General features: G+C 62.1%; 3 protein-coding genes across 9 annotated transcripts; 2 read left to right on the top strand and 1 right to left on the bottom strand.

The window, feature by feature from the left end:
- The first annotated feature begins 162 nt into the window (after positions 1 to 162).
- On the top strand, positions 163 to 3,231 carry RPUSD1 (RNA pseudouridine synthase domain containing 1). Of its 7 annotated transcripts, none has more exons than XM_035021854.1 (6): positions 163 to 325; positions 820 to 991; positions 1,087 to 1,210; positions 1,341 to 1,443; positions 1,556 to 1,657; positions 2,090 to 3,231. In XM_035021854.1, the coding sequence occupies exons 1-6, from the start codon at positions 169 to 171 to the stop codon at positions 2,485 to 2,487; spliced, it is 1,056 nt and encodes a 351-aa protein (XP_034877745.1). In that variant the 5' UTR covers positions 163 to 168; the 3' UTR covers positions 2,488 to 3,231. The 7 variants fall into 7 exon arrangements, with proteins under 7 accessions (XP_034877745.1, XP_034877744.1, XP_034877746.1 ...); XM_035021853.1 differs by having other exon boundaries at positions 1,338 to 1,443; XM_035021855.1 differs by having other exon boundaries at positions 248 to 325; positions 801 to 991; positions 1,338 to 1,443.
- Positions 3,232 to 5,907: 2,676 nt separating this feature from the next.
- On the top strand, positions 5,908 to 12,722 carry LOC118021915 (mesothelin-like protein). Its single transcript, XM_035022408.1, has 15 exons — positions 5,908 to 5,977; positions 6,183 to 6,303; positions 7,178 to 7,298; positions 8,146 to 8,231; positions 8,383 to 8,509; positions 8,589 to 8,779; positions 9,110 to 9,200; positions 9,437 to 9,578; positions 9,904 to 10,091; positions 10,165 to 10,320; positions 10,408 to 10,535; positions 11,109 to 11,239; positions 11,318 to 11,412; positions 11,674 to 11,929; positions 12,307 to 12,722. Exons 1-15 carry the CDS (start codon positions 5,932 to 5,934, stop codon positions 12,558 to 12,560), a joined length of 2,133 nt encoding a protein of 710 aa, XP_034878299.1. The 5' UTR covers positions 5,908 to 5,931; the 3' UTR covers positions 12,561 to 12,722.
- A 331-nt stretch (positions 12,723 to 13,053) lies between these two features.
- MSLN (mesothelin) lies at positions 13,054 to 15,324 on the bottom strand. Its single transcript, XM_035022459.1, is given in 9 exon segments — positions 13,054 to 13,242; positions 13,315 to 13,501; positions 13,670 to 13,699; positions 13,701 to 13,765; positions 14,047 to 14,174; positions 14,266 to 14,424; positions 14,510 to 14,664; positions 14,760 to 14,938; positions 15,210 to 15,324. Coding segments are annotated over 9 exon segments (1,107 nt in total). The 3' UTR covers positions 13,054 to 13,153.
- Between the last annotated feature and the right edge of the window lie 6,498 nt (positions 15,325 to 21,822).

Raw genomic sequence — 21,822 nt, 5'->3', positions numbered from 1 at the left:
GCCCCCAGCGTCCCGGCGCCGCCAATCCCTGCCGGCGTGCCCGGCGGCTCTCTCCATTGGCCAACGGGAAGAGCGCGGCGGGGGCGGGGCTGCGCGCGCAGGCGAGGCGGGGCAGAGCCAGTGCGGCATCCCAGGATTCTCATCATTGGCCCGCACGGCCGCCCGTCCATGGCGTGGGCGGGGCGTGGGGCGGGGCTGCGCGCTCCCGTAGGGCCCTCTGAGGCGCGGCTCCGGGGTCGCTGGGTCGCCAGGCGCGGGGACGGGGTGCTGGAGCCAGGGCACGGCAGCGGCCTCGCGGAACCCGGGCGGCGCGGCCGGGCTGCAGGTCGGTCCCGGAGTGGGCGGAGCCGCGGGAGGCGCTGGTAGGCGGCCTGTGCCCATCAGACGCGGGGGGCGGGGGCTGCCGGGGAGGGGGTGTCTGCGCGGAGGGAGAGGGGGGCGTAGGGGTCTCCCTCACTCTGCTGACCTGGCCCGCCCGGGCCGTGGGGGGGCGCGGCAGCCCCTCTCCTGGCCCTTCCCCGCTCAGGAAGAGACTCCCGTGGCATGTTGGTGCACTGTCCCGGGAGGGTCCGCGGGGGTGGGCCGGGGCGCAGGACTGCTTCCCCCGGGATCTGCGTCTGGGCTGGGCAGCCCCACAGTCGGAGCTCAGAGGTAGGCGTGGAAAGGGACCTAGCGGGTGCATACACACTGGGACCGTGTGCTCGGCTGACACCGCATCAGCGGCTTCCCACCCGCGACCCTGGGGACCCCGGGGACCCTAATGAGTCCACTGTGGACTCCCCGTGAGCCCCCACTTGCAGACCTCTACCATGGAACCAGGCCGAATAGAGAACCTGTCCGTGGTGTACCAGAGCCAGGACTTCCTTGTGGTGAACAAGCACTGGGACCTGCGGATCGACAGTAGGATGTGGCGGGAGACTCCGACCCTCCAGAAGCAGCTGCGCCACCACTTCCCGGAGTTAGCAGATCCTGACACCTACTATGGGTTCAGGTAGGCGGAGGCCGGCCAGTGGCCCCCAGCAGCTTCTGTGGGAGGAAGTAGCCACTCCCCAGTCTGGCCAGCCCTGATCCCCGGCCTTGTGTCAGGTTCTGCCACCAGTTGGACTTCTCCACCAGCGGGGCACTCTGCGTGGCCTTGAACAAGGCGGCAGCGGGCAGCGCTTATAAGTGCTTCAAGGAGCGGCGCGTCACCAAGGCCTATCTGGCTCTGGTAAGGCCTGACCACCCCCCTGGGCAGGGGATTCCAATCCTCAGCCGCTTCGGCAGGCTGTCAGTGCCAGGTGGGCTCCCCAGAAGGGGTGGGTGGTCCTGAGAGCAGCTTGTGAGTCTGTGCCCAGCAGGTGCGGGGACACGTGCAGGAGAGCCGGATGACCATCAACTACGCCATCGGCAGGAACAGCACCGAGGGTCGGGCTCACACCATGTGCATCGAGGGCACTCAGGGTACGGAGGGAAGGACTCGTCACCCAGTGGGGGCCCTGAATGAGCCGGGCTGGCGTGGGTTGGGCTCTCCACAGGTCCAGCCAACCCTCGCACCTCGTCTTGCTCTCCACAGGCTGTGAGAACCCCAAACCAAGCCTTACAGAGCTGGTGGTCCTGGAGTATGGGCTCTATGCCGGCGATCCTGTCTCCAAAGTGTTGCTACAGCCCCTCACAGGTGCGTCCAGCGGCGAGGCAGGAAACTTTCCAGGCCCGCTTGCTGTCTGCTAATGGTGCTTCTCAGCCATGTGTACGGAGGTGTGTCTGTCCCACAGCATAATATGTGGTGGCACGGGGCAGAATGGCCTGCCTGGGGCCACTTTGCTATCCCCCCACCCACCCACCCCAGGCCTTGCTATCCTGGAAGGCCAACGGGGGTGGTCTAGCGCACCTGGCCCTGCCCCTACTGGCAGTGATCTCGAGGTCGATCCCTCTTCTAAGCTCTGACGTTCTTGTCTGTAATGGGTAACGGGTCTGCCTTGTCTCGGGGTTTTGGGGGCTTGAAGAGGGCAATAGGGGCTAGGGCTAGGGGTGATGTGAGTGGGTGAGGGGTGGGCATGGAATGGCACCCCCACCCTACCAGTCCTCTTGCCCCACCCCACCCCCACAGGCCGGACGCACCAGCTGCGTGTGCATTGCAGTGCTCTCAGCCATCCTGTCGTGGGCGACCTGACCTACGGGCAGGCATTGGACCAAGAAGACCAGCCCTTCCGCATGATGCTGCACGCCTTTTATCTGCGTATCCCCACTCACACTGAACGTGTGGAGGCCTGCACACCAGATCCCTTCGTGCCGGCGCTTGATGCCTGCTGGAGCCCCCATACTCTGGTGCAGTCACTGGACCAGCTTGTCCAGGTCCTGAGGGCTGCTCCCGACCCTGATCCCACAGAAGGGAGTCCTGGGCCTTGCAGCACTTCCATGCCCCCCAACAAGCCCCCTGAGACAGAGGCACAGCGGGCCTCATGCTTGCAGTGGCTGTCAGAGTGGACCTTAGAGCCTGACAACTGAGGGCAGCAGGCTGGGTGGGAGTGGCAGGCTGGGCCCACTAGGGGGATGGAGGCTGCAGGGGACAGCCCTGGGCCCATCCTGAGTCAGGGTGTTCTGTGCTCGGCCCCACTGTGGATGGGGCCTGAGGCCCTGGCTCCAGCAGCCAGGCCTGGAGAGGGGCGGGCAGGGCCAGCAGGGGGAGCCAGGCTGCCGGGGAGTTTGGAGGATGGGACCTCCCTCTGAGCACCCAGTTCCCTTGAGAGGGGAAACCAAGGCCTGCCTTCCTGGCTCCAAAGCTTCACTCCTAGGGGCTTGTTTTATGGATTTGCCCAGGGTCACTCTCTAAGGGACAGAGCCCACAGCGGGCCAGCCTCGAGTTAGGCTCTTGCAGGGCCCCCAGGCCTCAGAGCGCCCTGCTCCTCGTTGCTCTTCTTGGACCTTCTGTGTTGGTCAGCCTATCCTGGCTGGGTCTTCTCCGCCTGCGGACCCTGACCCATCCCGCCCACCCAGTGCTGCCTCGTGCCTTTGCTTTTACCAGATTCTGCTCGTGGGCCTCCTCCTCCCCACCCACACGGCACATGGGGGAGGGTCCGAGCCACGTCCCTCGGTCTTCTCACAGTGCCTAGGCCAGCACAGGTCCTCACACTTCAGCTGGGGAGCAAGAGTGGCCAGCCCCCATCTCTTCCATCCCAATGACATGCCCACGTCGGCCTAGTTGTAGCTGAACTCCGGGGCCTCAGAATAAATACTCAGTGACTGATCTCATGAGTGACTATGAATCCATCCGATGGGGAGGTTTGAGGCCCCAGACCCCTGCCCTTTTTCCTACACTGGGCAGATCTCTGCCCTAGGCCCCCCAGCAGGAGCCAGGATGGACCCTCCCCCTGCCATGCAGTGAGCACCCTGCAGCCTAGTGTGGATGGAGGCTGGACTCTGGGTGGAGGACTGAAATTGGGTCAGCTCCGTTCCTAGACATCCCCCGTTGACCTAGCCAAAAGCATTGGAGCGCCCATCTGTTCTCACCAGGGTCCCTTCCTAGAGTCATTGTCCCCACATTCTCCTTAGGGTTCTCCGCCATTGGAACGCCAGCTACCTTGCAGGGTAGGCACTCCTGGCTGGGATGGGCCCTGGGGGGACAGCAGAGGGCAGGTGTGGCCAGCTGGAGGACACTGTTGTAGACTCTGGCCTGGTGGGGCCCATGGGCTGGGCCTACAAAGCAAACGGCAGAGAAGGTGGAGGGCTAGACAGACTGGTAGCCCCCAAGGTAGGGAAGCAGGACGGGAAGGCGCACAGGGGTAGGCCCCACCCTGGGGAATGTATGTTGCCCCTCTCACAGCCCTGCTGCTCCCCCGAAAGGTCTCCTTGGCCCCTTGAGTCCCCCACGACCCAGAGAGCCACCCGCAGGCCAGATCCAGACCTTGCTTCCTGCAGATTGGCCGTCTCCCACTGCCCTGGGGGGCCTCAAAGCTGAGGCTGTGGAGCCCAGACACTGGGGCGCACACCCTAGCTGTGGTGGGCAAGGTTTGGAAGGCATGGGAGTTGAGCAGGGTCTCCTGGGCACAGATGGCAGGGAGAGTTTCTTCAGGCAGGAGTGGCCAGACAGATGCTGCAGGGGGGGTGAAGCGTGGGGCAGGTCTGTGGCAGGCAAGCTCCTGGGGGTCTGTGTGCTGGTGGGGCAGCACCCCCAGTGGTACTGGGAGGCCAGGAGCGCATCCAGCTCTATATGGTGCGGCTGAACTTCCATGCAGGGCTGGGCGGCAGTCCCCAGCTGGCCCCTCCAGCTGTTGGCCCTCTAGGGTCAGTGTGTCCTCTTGGCCGTGCGGCAGGCCCTTTGGGCATGTGCAGCCCTACTTGTGGTGCTAGTGGGTCCAGGGGTTCAAGGCCCGGTGCCCTCCTGGCCCTGCCAGGTGGGAGTTGCGCCCCTCCCAGGGGATGAGGAGAGCCAGGACTCAGTTCTGGACACCTGGCCCCACCCACCCTCGCTGGGGCACCTCCCACTCAGCCCCAGAGGCCCAGGCTTATGGAGCTGCCCGGTCCTGGGCCCGCAGGGCATGTGTGGCACAGCTCTTTGCCATTGGGGTCACCTACCTGGTGCCTGCACCCCCCCCTTAACCCCCAGCACATACGTGTATGGACGCACGTGCTCACAGGGCAGAAACCGCCACCATGTTGGATCTGCATGTGCCTGGCGTCCCTGCAGGGAATACATGCATCACATAGTTGTGGATGCTCCCAGACACACACGCGTGTGCACAAAAACACCAGCACGCGTGACAAACGCAGACGCACACGTATGAAGGCACATCCGATCCTCGGGGCACAGACACGTCCCCCAGGGGGAAGGGATGTGTGCTGGGTGGCCGCCAACCGTGAGCTCAGCCTCCCGCTCCCCCAGGGCTGGAGAGCAGGTGTCTGCTCTGCTTGAGGCCCCCAGGGGTGGGCACGGCAGCCTCACCTGACACAGCCCCCGCCCCTCCCCTCCACATCGGCCTGGCCGGCATCACTGCAGGAGTGGGCGGGCAGGCAGGCGGATGCTGGTGAGGCATGCAGGTGAGCAGGAACCCAGGTGTCCCCACCCTGCACCACCGTGGAGCCCCAGTGCTCAGCTGCAGGGGCTGACACACTCAGTGGACTGGGGTCACTGCAGGGGACTGCAGCTCCTGGCACCGGCCTGCACCCCCACACACACATCGGACGGCCACCGCGGAGTGCAGGAGCAACCTCCCTCTACAGCAGATGGTCTCCATGCTCAGGTGAGAAGTGGGGGCTGGGGCAGGGCCACTTGGCACCTGCACCCACCGGGCCCGGCTAGGAGGCAGTCTCGGTGTGGCCCTGGGTGGATAGCTGGGCTCGTCTGGCTTCCACTCTGTCGCCCGCATGGGACAGTAACACCCTGGGCCGTGCAGGGTCTAGAGCCCACGGGCACCCTGACATCTTCATCTCACAGTTAAGGCCTCCATCTGGAGACTGGGCAGGGCAACCTGTGGGGCTGTGGTGTGGGCTGTGGCCAGAGGCCAGGTCTGGCTGGGCGTCTGAGGCCCTGCGAGGGAGGAGGGCTTTCTAGGCCGCCCAGGAATGGGGGGCAGGTTGGAGAGCCCCCAGGCCTCTACCCACAGCTGCCTGCAGGGACTTCCTGGGACCACCGCCCCTCCCCTGTAGCTGTTGAGAGATCTGTTTATTGGAGACACTGAAGCCTCCAGGTCTCAGGAGCCCCAACCTGTGATAAGAAAGGCCCGGGGCTTTGGCCCGGCCCCTCCTCTTGCCACTCCCTTAGTTCCCAAGAGGCACTTTGTGGTGTTTGTGTCCTCCCCAAAGACACAGAGATGCAGTTGCAGGGAGCCCAACCTACATGACCCTGGATGGCACCTCCCTCTCTGTGCCCCGTGCCAAAGAGGGCAGGGAAGGTGATGGGGTGGGCCTTACCACCTCCTGTCTCCTCTCCAGCTAGTCCTGCACCCACCGCCCATGACCCCACACCTTTCTGCCAGGACAGCCTTGGGCCCCAGAGCAGGTGAGACAGCCCTCACAAAGGGGCACATTGGGCCCTCCAGTGGTGGTTCCCACAGCCAGGCTCCCCTGAGGTGGTAGGACCATCTGTGGTCCTAGGCCTACCCTAGGACACAGGGAGCCCCAGGCAGACCCTGAGGGATGCCCCCAGCAGGCAGTGCCCCAGTGTGCTGGGGGCCCGCAGCAGCTCAAGGCCTGTTCTGTTCCAGGTGCCCAGATGAGCCCAGGCCTCGCCCTCCTCATGTGGCTCACTGCCCACTGCTCTTGTCCCCGGGCCCAGGGTTTCTCCCAGGGAGGGCTGGATGACAGCAGGGCTGACCTGTGGGCCAGGTGAGTGCCAGGTCACGTTTCTGCAGCTGATCCTCTGGCAGGCCGGGGGGAGGGGGGGCGTGCATCCCCAGGTTCTGCACCCGATGGCCCAGGAAAGCTGAGGCAGGGCTCCCATCACTCACCGACTTTGCCCCTAGATGGCCCAGAGCATCCAGTGTCCTGCATCAGACTCACAGCCACGTGGTCAGGACTGGGTCCCCCAGGCCGTCGCAGCTGCCTGGGACCCTGAACCCCTCACAGCTTGCACTGCTCTCCTGGCCTGCCGGGCAATTACTTCTTGTCCTGAGTCCTCTTGGATTTCTTCCTCTGCCCCAAGACTGGGCTGCTCTCCCAGGTCCCAGAGACTCAGTCATTCCCAAGCACTGTCCCGAGGTCTCGTATGTGGGCTCAGCCACCCTTCCCTTCCCTGGAGGATTAGAGATCACTGATGAGCCATCAGTCAATTCATTGGAGGACTGATTAGGCAGGGTTAGAGGCCTGGGGTGAAGTCCCACAAGATATCCTCCTCACACACAGATTTTATTAGATAGATGCACACCGTGAGGAGCACTCAGCCAGAAGCCAGGCCTGCTGCGGTGACCCGGCTGGCGCTCAGGCCACATCTCCTCCACACCCTCAGCCATCGCTGGGACAGTGGAGCCTGCCTGAGCCCAGAGCCCGCTGGGACGAGGCCTCCGGAGGAGGCATAGACCCAGAGTCCAGGCCAGGGCCACTTCCAAGCCCTGCTCACAGCTTGGAGCCTGGCGCCCACTGTGTGCCAACAGGAGTGAGTGAGTGCTGAGTGAAGCCGCGGTCTCGTGTGTGTCTCGCTCCCTCAGTGTTGGGGGCGCTGGCCTCGATGCCACTCCTCACCGCCTGTCCCCTGTCTGCCCAGTGCCGACACCTCCCTCCTGCACGACTTCTGGTGCCAGCCGGCGAGCCAGCTGCCCCGGGACCAGCTTTCCGCTCTCATCCGGGGGATGGCCACCCAGCAGGTCCCCCTCAGAGCCTGGCAGGTAAAGAGCTGTGGCTGGCGGGAGCAGGCCAGGGTGCTGAGGGCAGGGGGTGGACTTCCCGGAGACAGGCGGGGAAGAAGGGCATCCCCAGCAAAGGGCTCAGGTCATCAGGGGGCCCACGGGGCTGGGATGGGAAGCGAGACCCGGCCAGCCTCGCAAACACCTGAGACGCAGCTGTTGGGTAGACCCCAACGTGGCAGGAGGTCCGGCTGTCTGACGTTGAGGTTTCCCTTCCTTGGGTGACTCTCTGGTGCTGCCCATTTGGGACCATTTCCAGGACTTCTCAGTCAATTCCCTGCAGACCCCCTGACTTCTGTTCTTGGCTCGGGTGAGGGATTGTCCAGCAGGCCTACCCTAGACGCTTCCTGCCTCCATTGGCACATGGTGCCCACACTGGGGACAGGTCCTCTGGGCCCCGTGTGGATCTTCCAGCCTGCCGGCCTCTCCCCTGTCATCTGAGTCCACCTCGACCCACAGCTGACCCAAGCATTACCTGCCCCTGAGTTTAAAGAAACAAGAAACAGAAGGAAGAAAAGCTACTATTCTGTCTCATTATAAAATTAGTATGAAATTAGCAATAAATCCGAAAACCCCGAAGTAAGTCAAGCGAGACAAAACGTCTAGGCAGGAGATGACGTTGGGATGAACGACTGAGCCGCTGTAGTGCTGTGGGGGTCGGGGGTGGGGGGCTTTCAGGGTGGCCCCGACACCTCCTGAGACGGGGAGCCGGCAGGGCATCCAGGTGACAGAGCCCAGGCCACGCTGAGGGCGAGGGTAAGGTGGCAGCAGGAGGGGGGTTGGGAGCCCCAGGCTGGGCAAGCCCGCGACACGCCCCTGCCCTGCCCAGCTCAGCTGCCTGGCCAACCTGGCCGCTCGGCATGGCCTCCAGGACGACTTTGAGCTGCACCCTCCCAACCTGTTGCTGTTCTACAAGTGAGTGCCCCCCCCTCCCCGTGCGGGGACAGCTGAGCATGCCTCCTTCGGAGTCCCAGGGACCCCAGCTCCCCAGGGACATCTGGGCCACCCCAGAGGAGGACCCTCGGGTGGCCCCCACCCTCCCAACAGCCCCCCAACCTGCCCGCAGCCTGACGCAGGTAAGGGAAGCCGATTGCTGGGCCTTCACCCGCCGCGCCGCTCAGGGGGACATGGAGCTGCTCGCCAACCTGCCAGACCAGAGGGTCGCCCTGCGGCACGCAGCCTTGGCCTGCCTGGTAGGCACAATGGGTGGGCTGGGGCAGGGTGGGTGGGCAGGCAGCAGGGCCGGGCTCATGCTGACCCGCTGTGTGGCAGGGAGCGCCCCACCCGTGGCTCAGCGCCTCTGACCTGCTGCTCCTTGGGGTCCTGCTGTGCGACATGGATGCGTCCCGCATCGAGGCCGCAGACCCGCGTGTGTTGGAGAACCTGCAGCGCTGCCGCCGGCTGACGGCCACCCAGCAAGCCGCCCTCAACACGCTGCTGGCCGGCGGCAAGACCGTGCTGGGGTAGGCAGGGCCCGGTGCCCTCTGCCCAGGCCTCTCCTCCTTGAGAGGACCTGGACTTTGGGCCCAGGAGACCCCTAATGTCTACCGATCTGCTGACCTGTGACCTGTCCCCCCAGCTCACAGCCCCACCGACCCTGCAGCCTACGGTGCACAGGCTCGGGGTACTACTGCCACCCTCCAGACCCCCAGTTCCCCTGCCCCCACACCTGGGGTGGAACGGTCTCTGCTGAGCAGGCCCTGGAAACTGGGTGCTCAGGGAGGGGCAGGCAGCCTCCGGGGGCTGGGGCTCTGCTCCTGACCCTAACACGGTGCTCCCTTACCCCACACCAGGCCTCCTGGTTCCTGGAACCTAGAGGGGCTGCAGACTCTGGGATCCCTGGCCACCTACATCAGCTCCAGCCTGTGGATGCAGGTGCAGGAGGTAGGACACTCTACGGGGTGGGGGGGGGTGGTGTTCACAAGCTGGCTGTGGACAACGACAGGGGCATCCAGCCGACCTTCCACCAGCCTGTCCAGGCCTGGGGGTAGGGCTCCAATGCCTGACGAGCGTCCCCAGTCACTCCCTGCCCCAGGGTTTCCATCTGCGGGACGGGAGGAGGAACCAGGTGGCCCCGGGCAGCCCTTCCCCGGGTACAGTCTCTACGCCTGCCTGGCCAGGCTGTGGGCCTGGCCTTCTTCAGCAGCACAGTGGCCACGTACCAAGCTGGGCGGCTCAGCCAGCGTGATGCCAGGCGCTTCGTCACTGGCTTTCTCGAAGCCAAGGCCGCGTCAGTGTCCTCTCGGCCCAAGCGGGGCACAGGTCAGTGTGGCCACCATGGCCTGGGAATGCTGTCCCTCCCGTCCTCTGGGCTCCTAACCCTGGGGGGGGGAGCACCCAAAACATAGTCCCACCTGCTGCTGGACCTCCTGGGTACCACCCAGGGGTCTGCATCCAGCCTGGGGTGGGGCTGGGGGGTCAGAGTCCAGTGGAGCTGAACTGCAGGTCAAGGTCAGGGTTGACTCTACCTGGTCTGGGCGAGGTTCTCGGCTAGAGGTCAAGCTTGGGAGGGATTCAAGGGTGGGTCGAGGTTAGGAGTGAATCAGCAAAATTCAGCTCAAAACCCCCAACCCCCCCCCAAACACAGGGAGACCCTGCATCCACGGGGACATCACAGCGGCCACGCTCCATGACCACCTCTTCCTAGTGCGCTATGACTGTGTGCAGCTCGAGTCCTGCCTGGGCAGCCGCGTGCTCAAAGCCAACCTGGACCCTCTTCTGCAGCACCCACTGCCAGTCGAGTGCCAGCGTGTCGTCAAGGCCAAGCTGGCTCAGGTGCGTCGCAGACCAGCTGCGGGGGGTGGTGGGCAGGCACCCAGCCGCGGGCCTGACCCTCCCACCCACCCAGGTCTACCCACATGGCGTCCCCGAGGACCAGCTGCGGCTCATCACCTCTCTGGTCTACCTCTACTCCCGCTCGGAGATCGGCCAGTGGAACATCACGTCCAGGGACACGGTCGTGGCCCTGTTGGCCTCGGACGGGGCCCTGGAGAACCAGACCGAGGTGAGGGCAGCATGGTTGGGGGGGCGGGCGGTGCGCCGCCCCTGGGCCCGCTGACCTGGGCCCTGCTGACCCAGGCCCTGCCTCCAGGCTGTCCTACAGAAGTACCTGGACCACAACGGCACCATCACCAGCACCCTGCTCATGGCCATCGGGGGCTCCCGCCTCTGCTGGATGAGTGCCAGGCAGGTCCAGGCCATCAGGCCCACAGAGTTCCGGTGAGCCAGCCCAGGGACGCGCCCAGCCAGGGAGGGAGGGGCTCAGCCTGAGGCCTGCTAGGTTCCCGTGGCTGCACAACCAGGTACCACAAACCTGCTAGGTTCCCATGGCTGCACAACCAGGTACCACAAACCAAGTGGTAAAACTTCTCCCACGCAATCTGAAATCGATGTCCTAGGGCCAGCTCCCTCTGAAGCCTGCAGGGGTGGCTGCAACCTGCTTGGGGTGGTGCTGCCGGAACCCCTTGGCCTTCCCAGGGCCGGTGGACGCATCCCCACCTCCGCCCCCGCGGCTGCAGGGCCTTGCACTCCGCGCCTGTGCACACAGTCCCTTCTCTTCACCTGTTGTTAGACTCGGGGCTGCGCTAATTCCCTGAGATGTCATCGTCATCACATCTACAAATAGGAAAGGCTCTATTTCCAAACAAGGTCGCGTTCTGAGGTTTTGGGCAGGCGTGAGTTTGGGGGGGACACTATTCAGCGCTGTACAGAGAGCAAGAGGAAAGCTGTGGCAGGGAGAGGCCGGGAGCACGAGGGGCTCCCAGCGCGCCCACCAGCTTCACGCTCCCCCAGGCAGGCCGGGGCCCTGGATATCTCCTCCTGCCCCCAGAGCCGGAAGGACGCACTCTACACCAAGGCCCGCGAGGCCTTTGGCAGCACCAGGAACACAGCTAACTACTACCGCCTTATGCGTCCTTACCTCGGTGAGCCCCTGCCCTGTGTGCGGGCCCCCTGGCCCCAGAGGCCCCCGCCCCTGCCCTCTCACCACTGCCTGCCCCCAGGAGGTGCCCCCGTGGAGGAGCTGCGGTACCTGGTCCAGGCTAACGTCTCCATGGATATCGACACCTTCACCAACCTGAACCCCCGAGTGCTGCAGGTGGGCCCCCGGGGCGGCCTGTCTGGGGTGGGGGATGGGGCTGCCAAATCGGGGGAGGCCTCTGTCACAGCCTGCAGGCCCCACGCATCCCAAAGTCAGAGGTACACAGACAGCATGAACCCCAGGTCGCTTCTGCCGGGCCTCACCCCTGTGCTCGCTCCTCAGTTAAGTACTGCCCTGCTGGGTCTGCCTTTGGCCCCAAAGCAGGCCACTGCGGGACCCTCCAGACCTGCGCCCATAGCCCTCTCCCTCCCCTTGCAGAGCCTGAGTGTCGGCAATGTGACCACACTGCTGGGCCAGAACGTGGGGGACCTGCAGAAGGCACGCAGCCACCCGACCATCAGCTCCTGGCTCCGCAGCCTGAATACGTCGGTCCTAGGAGAGCTGGGCCTGGACAGGGACACTGCCGGCCCCACCAGCCTGGCCCGCTCCACCACTGGGGCCCCCAACACGACACCTTGGGTGCCCCATCTGGCCCCCACCTCGGGCCAGCCGGGGAACAAGGCCCCCACCTCTGGTATGCCCCAGACCCATCCTCCCCTCTAGTGTGCCTTCCCTGTCTGCGCAGGGCCTCTGTGGACCCGACTGCCCCTGGCTCCTCACCTTGCGCCCAACCTCATGCTCTGTTGGCTCTTTCCTTCACCTGCTTGGGTGACATGTGGTGACACTGGCTGTTCAGTTACTAAAGGACAAAATCACCTCCTCCAGCACCTGCCGAGCACCAGAAAGTGGGGGTGGGAGAAGCTTTGAGAGCCCTGTCGAGGCCCAGAGGAACAGCCTCCGTGGCAGTCCCCCCTGGCCTTCCCAGCCCAGGGGCGCAGAGTGAGGGCCTGCCCAGGCCCAGGAGGCTCCCAGCCGGGCCTGATAGGTGCTCCATCCACGTTCCTCCTACAGGCAGTCCACCGGCCCACCTGAGGTACCTGCCACTCGCTGTGGCCCTGCCCTCCGGCCTCCTGGGGCTGCTGTATTGGGGTACCCCAGGGCCCAGCCAGGACTGCTTCTGGGGCGCCTGCACCAAGGCCTCCAAAGGCGGCACCAGCCCCGCCCCACATGCAGGGAAACTGGGGCTGGAAGGTGGAGCCAGACACCTGCCCAGGCCCAGGGGCAGGCTCCAGGCCCAGAGGACCTGGCCATGTCCCACATCCTAGGGGCCTGTGGGGCTGGTCCCTTCACATCCAGCTCCCAGGACATGGAGCTGGAATGAGGACCTGGGCCCACCCCGCGGCCAGCCAGGAACAGTTGACCGAGTTGCTGCCCCAATCCTCTGGCCTCCCTCAGGATGAAGAACTGGTACGGGGGAGGGGGCCTTGCTGATGGATTTGAATAAAAGACAAGGTGATCCTCCTGCCTGCGTCCTTTTGCTCTGAGCCCAAGGAGGGACAGAGACCCTCTTAGTGGGGAATAGGACTTCTGTCTGCATCTCCTGGGCCCTGTCCCCAGAAGCCACCCTGAGTGTTGGCCTGGCCTCAGAGGGAAGGCCCTGGGAATGGAAACAGTGGTAGGGGGGCCTTAAGAGCCACCCCCTTTCCCCCCTCCCCGTCTCCAAGTGCAAACAGGAGGGACTCCAACTCAAGAAACACATCTACCACCTCATGGGGTTGTGCCTCCCCACCCGGTCCTCAGAACACCACAGGGCATCTCTGCAGGGAAGGACAGGGGCCTTTTATTGAAGTCCAGTCCCCTTGGGGTGGGCCAGGCAGGGCTTCAGGGCAGGGGAGGTCCCGCATCCAGAGCAGTGGGCTCACTTGGGGATCAAAGCCAGGAGCAGAGTGGGGATCGCAATGAGCACTGGTCCGGGTCCGAGGAGGCGGGCGCCCCCTGAGAGGGCCTCTGCAGAGAGAGTGACTCAGGCGCCGGGCGTGGCTCTGCCCCCACCCCACCCAGCTGGCCACCCTGGCCCACCTCGGAAGCTGAGGTCCATGACCAGGTAGCCATTGGGGATGCCACCGTGGAGCCCCAGGCCCAGACCGTCCAGGTCATCCTGCCACTGCCGTAAGATCCAGTCCCACACGGGACTGCTCTCCTGCTCTGCCTTCAGGCCCACCAGGTTTGGACCCAGAAGGTTTTGTACCTCGGCAATGGTCAGCGGCTGCCAGAGCCCCCAGGGGGCTGTCAGGGTCACCCTGCCTCTCCCCCAGAAGGCTGTCCAGACCTCCCCATGCTTCCCGGGCCCAAACACCCTGCCTCAGCCCCTCAGGACTTCGGAGCGGACCCCGGCGCTCTGACAGCCCCCGCGCGGCCCCGCCCCCAGCCGTACCAGCACAGCCTCCGTCTGTAGCGTCTTGAATTGTGGCCATGTCCATGTTCACCTTCTGACGACTGAGAGCCCGCAGGTCCTCCGTGGGGGCCCCAGCTGCTCGCGGGGAGAGGAGCCCCAAGCATGAGACCTCACAACAGCCCCCAGTCTTACCCCCTGACCCTAAGGACTTCCTGGGCCCCAGGTTCCCCTGGGTGGGTGAAGAAGCTGGCGGGGGCTCAGACTCACAGGATCTCAACCTACACACACGTGTAAGGGCAGGGGGCGCGTTGAGCACCGACCACACCAACAGTAGCTGCCTCGTGAGGCAAGAACCTGGCAGCACCCGCGTGGGGAGCCTGGGCCGTCACGCCCCCCAGGGCTTCTCCCTGGCTCACCCAGGTAGGGCTTGATCTTCACGAAGTATTCAGACCCACTGATGTTCTGGAAGGCCGCGCGGGCCCGGGGATAGAGGATGTCCATCTGCGGTGGGCGGCATGCCTCCAGGTCCTGGGGCCTGGTTGCCCTAAAGAGGCAGCACGGGGCCGGGCAGGGGGCCGGGCAGTGAGCTTGGAGTACGGCATGCCCACCACACCCGGCAGGCCCCTGGGACTCACCAAAGGACGCTGGGTTGCACAGAGCCCAGCTGCTCAGGACTGAGAAAACACAGGTACGTGGGGCTGAAGGTGGCCAGTGTGTCCAGGGAGGCCTTGTCCAGCTGGCCCCCTCCTGCCACGTAGCGGGCAATCAGGGCAGCCACCTGTGGAAGGAAGCCACTGAGGCGTCTTGGGGCTGGGAGAAAGGCATCCCCTGGGGCCTGCACAGCCTCACCCCATCTGCTCCCTCGGGGGAGGTTGTCACCTGAGCATCCATTGTCTGCCCTTTGCTGACTTGAGAAGAGATTTCACAGTTTCCAGGGATGTCACGTTCCACTTGTGGATGTCCGCGGGGGTGAGCTCGAGGAAGAAGTACCTCAGGTGCTGGATCAGGGACTCAGGGTACCCCTGTGGATAGAACTGCCCAGGGAGGTGACCGGGAGGGCCACGGCCACGCTCTGGGTGCCCACAGAAACTGTGGCACAGCGGGCAGGCCTGAGCCCATGACCAACTACCTCATCCAGTTTGCGCTTGAATACATCCAGCTGCTGGTAGGTGAAGGGCACCATGTTCACGCGGTCCATCTGAGCCGCCAGCAGGGCCCCGTCCACACAGGCCTCCAGTTCCCACTCCTCGTAGAAGACAAGGTTTTCATCTATCACGTGGGCCTTCCACTCAGGTAGGCAGACATTCTCCGCGGGAGCAGGCGGGGGTTGGGGGCTGGACTTGTCGTGTCAACCTCCTCCTCCCTAACCTTGCTGAGACCCTGGGGACTGCATGACCCCCTCCAGGCCTCAGTTTATACATCAGCAAACTGGGGTGATTCTGTCCACTCTCCGAGGTTGTCACAGCTGAGCAAGCCATGCAGCCAGGAAGGGCCACACATGTGTGGGCAGGTGCAACCCACAACACTATCCCCATCTCCATGTCTCCCGACAGCCAATGGGGCAGGGTGTCCTGCTTACTCTCCGTGTCCCGCCGGTCCCTCAAGAGGACAACAGTCAGCTCAGGTTGCTGCCAGGACAGGTCCCGGGAGGTGCCTTGCAGCCATGGGGTCATGACACCTTTAGGATAGAACATAGCTGTGGCTGAGCCAAGTGTAGCCCAGTGTCTGAGGACCCCCACCCGGACCAGACACCTTCCTCTCTTTCCCCAGAGGGACCTTACCAGTCTCGAATCTGCAGCTTGGGCCCTGGAAGGAAACACCCACCCTGCAAGGGAAGGGGCACAAGGTTTGAGGGGATGGCCGGGGACTCCTGGGTGTGCTTGCCACAGGCCCCCACCCTGGGTAGGAAGGAGGCAAAGCTGGCCCCCCCAGTCTCAGCACCCCATGATGTCACAGCCTACCCCACCCCAGGGAGCCCAGGTCCCCCACATCCTCCTCCTAAGACCTCACTGCTCAGGGCAATCTGATACCCATTCCATGGACACTGTCCCTTTGGCCTGAGCCCCCATCACTGCCCTGGCCCAGCTTCCAATGTTGCAAGGTATAGAGGGACAGAGGCACCTCTGGGAGCAGAGACATGGCCGAAAGCCTACCTGGGACTCAGGGCACCTGTTCAGGATTCAGGACACGTGCCCAGATTTGGGACACATGCCCGGACTCGGGCCACCTGCCCAGAACTTGGAACAACTGCCTGACCTCAGGGCACCTGCCAGGGAGGGGGGGCACTGCCCGCCACCAGGAAGGAGGCATGGGGCAGGTAGAGCCTTTCTTAAGAATGCTCAGCTGTCCTCTGATGCTCTTTGCACCCTAACAATCTACGGTAGCCGGCCCCTATTACTCACCAAGGCTGAGAAGCAGGAGCAGAAGGTTGCCGTGGGCAGAGGTCCCACAGGACCCCAGCAGAGGCTGAGCAGTCTGCAAGGCTTCTTCTGTAAAGAAGAACCACTTGGATATCCTCACTGCTTGGGCAGGACCCCACCCTGCCCCCCGCACCCCTTTGCCCTGGGCTGTGCAAGGCCTTATGGGTCTGGAAGGGTTCAGAGCCCCCACTGGAACCTTCTCAGGCCCCTGCGGGTGGCGTCCATGCGGCCTCTGGCCCTGCTCTCAGGACCAACCGGTCTACCGGGCCCGCCCTGCCCCCTTGGGGAAGCTGGCCCCTCCTGCCGGGGTGTTGAGTCTGAGTCAGCCTGGCCCCCAGCTGTCAGAGCCCAGGAGGGCAGCTGGTGGCTGGTGGCTGTCCCCTCTGCCCACAGGGCAGGGCAAGGTGAGGCCAGAGAGTTTAGTGCAAGAAGGCAGGGCCACCTCTGGCTCAGGCTGACCTCCGTTTCCCCATTCACACCAGGGCTGGGGAGAAGGCTGAGTGACCCCTCCACACACTGCCTGGGGCACAGTCATTCTCTCCTCCCCATCCTGCCCCACCCAAGGCCCAGGTAGACAAGGCCGGTGGGGCCCACCTGCACCCATGGTTTCCCTCCTGACGTCCCTCCCTAAACAGAGGCCTCGGGAGGAACAACACCCCTTCCTACCTGCCAGTCCCATGAGTGGGGCAGTGGGTGGAAAAGCATTCCGGGAAGATGCCCCCACCGTGCATTTCTGGAGTGGCGTTTAGGAGGCCTTGCCGGCCAGTGTGGGGATGGGGAGTGGGTGGGGAGCCTCTCTCCAGGGAGTATTGTCCCGGGGGAGGGTAGGGGGGGTGCTGCAGGAGACCTAACCACCTCTACACTCACCCCTCCCACTGAGGCCCAGAGAGGGAGGCTGCCCTGAGCTGGGTGAGCGGAGACATCCCCTCCCTGCAACACTCCGCCCAAGCCAGTGTCAGCCCCACCCAGGCTCAGAAATAGGGAGAGATGCATTCATGCCTCAGCAGCCCCTTTCAGCTGGGTAAAGAGCCTAGCCCTCAGGGAGTGTCCTGGGGAGTGGCCCCAGGGGAGCCCTCTCCCCTCCCCCGCCAGGCTCCAGAGGAGGTGGGAGGAAACCAGACCTCCAGACCAGAGAAGGGGCAGTGGAGTGAGGCCCCAGCCCTTGGATGGAGGAGGCCAGGCAAGAGCTGTGCCTCCTCCTGGGGTCCCCCTCAGCCCCCTCCCCAGCCCCATGTCACCAGGGAACCCCCAGCACCGCAGGTGGGGGCGTCCTGGGAGCCTCCGCAGGCCACCGTGGGCCTTGCAATCTGCATCCCCACCCCCAGGAAGGCCAGTTGGTGCCACAGAGGCAGGTCAGCTTCCAAAGTGGCCTGAACTTGACCTGCAGTTTCAAGTCTGTTTCCACCAGTCTGGGGCGCCCATGTTCGCGTGTGACATGGAAACAGTCCACAAACAGCGTTGTGTCTCCCTGGCCACGGCTGCCGTGATACGTCCTCCTCAGTCCTGCATCCATCCTTCGAAGGCCGGCTCAGAGGCACTTGGCTGGCTGGGTCGGTGAAGCGTCTGCCTTTGGCTCGGGTCATGATCTGGGGGGTCCTGGGATCAAGCCCCACATCAGGGCTTCTCCCTCTCCCTCTGTTGCTCCCCCTGCTTGTGCTCTCTCCGTCAAATAAATGAATAATCTAAAAAAAAAAAAAAATGCCAGTTTAGTGGGTCCCAGCAGGGGCAGTATAGGGAAGGTCCCTATACTGGGATGGTCCCATCTGTAGGCCCGAGTCCTGCGTGACCGGCACGCCCCTGGTCACCTGCTAGTCCTTGACCACCGGCACACCGGCTGAGTGCCTGTTGCATGCTGGGCGCTGCTCAGACCCTGGCATACGCTGGAGCGGGAAAGGCTCAGGCCCTGCCCAGGAGAGGCCGGCCCTGCTTCCTGGCGGTGTCTGCAGTCTGCGTGCAGCATGCGGTAGGGGTGGTTGTGTCAGGGACAGATGAATGACCAGCTCCTTCCCGCAACCAGGAGTCATGAGCCCATAAGGCCTGGCGGGCCTGCCACCTGCAGAATCTCCCAGCCCAGCCCAACCGCCCGAGGTCTGGCCCTCAAGTGATGGAAGTCAGACCACATTCCCAAGCTTGGGCCCCTCGGGTGAGAGTGGGCAGGGGAGCAGATGACAGGCTTAGGGTCTTGGCTGTGTCATTTAGTCAGCACCAAGCACAGACAAGCTCTGCGGCCGGCCCAGGGTGACACAGCAGGCAGGTGCTTCCGGAGCTGGGGCAGAGCTGACCCTGAGGGCGCCGCGTCTGAGCAGAGCTGGGGTGGCAGGGGGGCTGTCTTCAGCACTCCCCAAGGGCAATGAGGAGCTAGGGAAGGGACATCTAAGGTGGCAGGGGGCAGGGCTGCCCCCCAGCCTGCTCCTTTGGGGGTGGCCAGGGTCCCTCCGGTAGGTCCCAGGACCAGCCTTGGCTAATCCCTGCTCCCACTCAGACCTTCTTAGCTAGAGGTGCCAGGAGTGCTGATGGACATGACCCTACCCCCACCTCCCCAGGCATGCCCATGCAGGTGACCCAGACCCTGACTGGGCCGCTGTCCCCACCCCACACAGAGGAGGCCGTGGTCAGCCCCTCATGATGCTGGACCCTGGGCTGGGTCTCAGGAGACCTCTGGGACAATCCCCTGGTGTCCCCAGGCCAGTGAGTGTTTCAGGGTGATCAACCAACCCCGAGCCTCCTCTGCGTTGGCTTCCTCAACTTGGAAGTGAGGTGGTCAAGAGGCCCCCTCGGGTGTCAAGGGAGACAAATGAGGCCTTGCCAGGCAGCTGAGAGCGGGCGCTGCTCTGGCCACAGGAATGTGCAGGTGGAGGCCCTGCGAAGGAGCCACCCAGGGGGAGGGGCACCCAGGGCGGAGAGCAGCCCCAGCCAGGCCTTTCCCCAGTGGGTGTGAGTGGCAGCTCCCACCGGGCCTGGACTGGGCATGCGCCACGAGCTGAGGCCTTGCTTCACAGGATCTCACTCCCCCATATCTCATGCTGAGATTCGAGGCTCAGTGAAGCAGAGTGGCTGGGATCACACAGCAGAGCAAGGGTGTGGTGTCCCAGCTGGGGCCATGGCAGGATCTCTATAGGCCACCCCACCAGTCCCAAGGTCAGCAGATTCTGGGTGGTGGCCACCCAGTCAGGCCGTGACTCCCAGGGGCATCGGCCATAGTGTGACTTCCTGGAGCGAGTTCCAGGCTCACAGCAATGGGGCACGGACATCGCTGGTGTGGGGAAGGGGTTGGGTGCAAGCCTAGGGTTCACAGAAGGCAAATCCAAACCAGAGCCAGCCCCAGCAAGCACACAGCACTGCCCTCCATGATGGCGGGGCCAATGGGACCCTGCCTGTCCCTGGCACTGGCTGGCTGTTGACAGGAGGTAGAAGTCACCTTCCTGCTGCCGTGGCCACTGGCCAGTGAGGACAGACAATGTGTGCCTCTGATCTGCCAGATGCCGAGTGCCAACTGTGAACCCCGGCCTTCGTGGTACAGCCTTGAAGCCAACGTCTCCAGTGGCTCCTCACTTTCCCTCCAGCCCCTCCAGTGATTTTGTGAACAGGAATTCCCCGTGTAGAATCTGTCTCTCAGTTACATACCTACCTGCAAAGCCCTCTGTTTGCTAAGTCATGCGGATACAGCTGCCTGTGTCTGATCTTTTTCTGTGGGCTGGGCTTCCTGGTATATGCAGTCAGACCAAATGCCAATTAAAACAGAATTCAGCAAGGCTGCCTGGTACAAGAAATCAATTTACAGAAGTCAGTAGGGGAGTAGATTCCTTAAAAATAAATCCCACCCACAGATAACAACTGAAACATTCTGGACAAAAGGTAAAAAAAAAAACCCAAACAAAACGAATTCCCTGCAGGTTTGGGGAAATGAACAAAAGTGGGCAGATTTTGATGAGGAATCGGCACTTGAGGGAGAAGATTTCCCTCTGTGTGTGTAGCTTTGCCCTGAAGACAGCCAGAGGCGAGGCTGCAGTGTGCCAGGGCTCAGGCTCCAGCAGAGATTCCCACCGTCTTTCTGGCCGAAGGAGGAAGGAGTCCATGATAAGCAGACACCAGAGAATGAGTGGAGAACTCTGGAAAGGAGAGAGCCAGAAGAGAGGACCCCAAATTCTGTGTTTGAAGGCTACCCAAGACTCTTGCTGACCCGAGTCATGCATGTGCAGGGCATACTGAAACAGCTCAGCCAAAGATGAAATATGGACGGAGATGGACCTCTGCCCACCTCAGGGTTTGCAGTCACAGCTCAAGCCCAAACACATTCAATGCCACCAAAACCAAAAGCAGCCACAGTCTTCATAGGAATATAACAGAACGCAGTGTCTCTACAACCTGATGGTCACAGCGTTCATGATAAAATCCAAGACTGTGTCAACTATACTTCGCTACTTGTCAGAGGAAGAGCCAGGAAACGGTGACTCATCCTCAGAGGAAAGGAATCCACTGAGGCCAATGCCAAGATGAGTCAGTTATTAGAATTATCACACAAGGTTTTTTCTTAAGATTTTAAGTACTGTCCGCACCCAACGTGGGGCTCGAACTCACAACCCCGAGATCAAGAGTCACACACAGCCTACCACCACCGACCAGGCAGTCAGGCACCCCATGAGACAAGGATTTTAAAGCAGCTACTACAACTGTACTCAACTGGGTAATGGAAAGTAGGCTTTCATGAATGGAGTTGTAGGAAATACACACACGTGCGTATAACCAAATAGGAAGTTTTAGAACAACCTGGAATTTTAAAATCCACAGATGGACTTAATAACAAGATTAATCACTTCCAATTGAGTTAAATAGATTTTGAGGTATGGAAATTTCCTTTGCGAGTCCACTGAAGGGCTGTGGTTTGAGCTCACAACATTCAACTGCTGCAGATGTGTATGGGCGCGGGGAGCCCACTTCTTGCTCCAGTTCTGACAGTATGGGAAGGACATAAACCACGTCCCTTGCGGCTCACATAACATTAGTTGTTGAAATGATGGTAACGCGTTATAGGTTTTGCATACAAGTGCTTCTTTCCCTTGTAAACTTAGGTTGAATTCATTAAGAGGCATCATCAAGTATGAAGGAAAAGTTAAATTCCAAAGCAATTTGGTGTGTGATCATTTAGGTGAAAGGAGGTTCTGCACAGTGAATACACTAGCAGATATTGGATTGTACACTTCAGAGGGGTAAGCTGTGTGCTGTGGGAATTATAGCTCAGGAAAGCTGTTTTTAAAACATAGGCCAAAGGCAAGAATACACAAAGGGAAGAGGACAGTCTCTTCAACAAATGGTGTTGGGAAATCGGACAGCCACATGCAGAAGAATGAAACTGGACCATTTTTTTACACCATACACAAAAATAAACTCAAAATGGATGAAATACCTAAATGTGAGAACTGAAACCATAAAAATCCTAGAAGAGCACACAGGCAATAATTTAGCTGACATCGGCTGTAGCAACTTCTTTCTAGATATGTCTCCCGAGGGAAAGGAAATAAAAGCACAACTAAACTGTTGGGACTACACCAAAATAAAAAGGTCCTGCCCAGTGGAGGAAACAATCAACAAAACTAAAATGCAGCCTATGGAATGGGAGAAGATATTTGCAAACAACATATCTGATAGAGGGTTAGTATCCTAAATATATAAAGAACTTAGCAAACTCAACACCCAAAAAGAATAATCTATTTAAAAAGTGGCCAGAAGGCATGAACAGACATTTTTCCAAAGAAGACACAGAGATGGCCAACA

This window comes from Mirounga leonina, unplaced genomic scaffold, assembly GCF_011800145.1.
Source record: "Mirounga leonina isolate KUSES-001 unplaced genomic scaffold, KU_Mleo_1.0 Mir_175, whole genome shotgun sequence".
In the NCBI taxonomy this organism is placed as follows: Eukaryota; Metazoa; Chordata; class Mammalia; order Carnivora; family Phocidae; genus Mirounga; species Mirounga leonina.
Note: the sequence above shows the minus strand (reverse complement) of the source record. Positions and strands in the feature narration are given on the sequence as shown.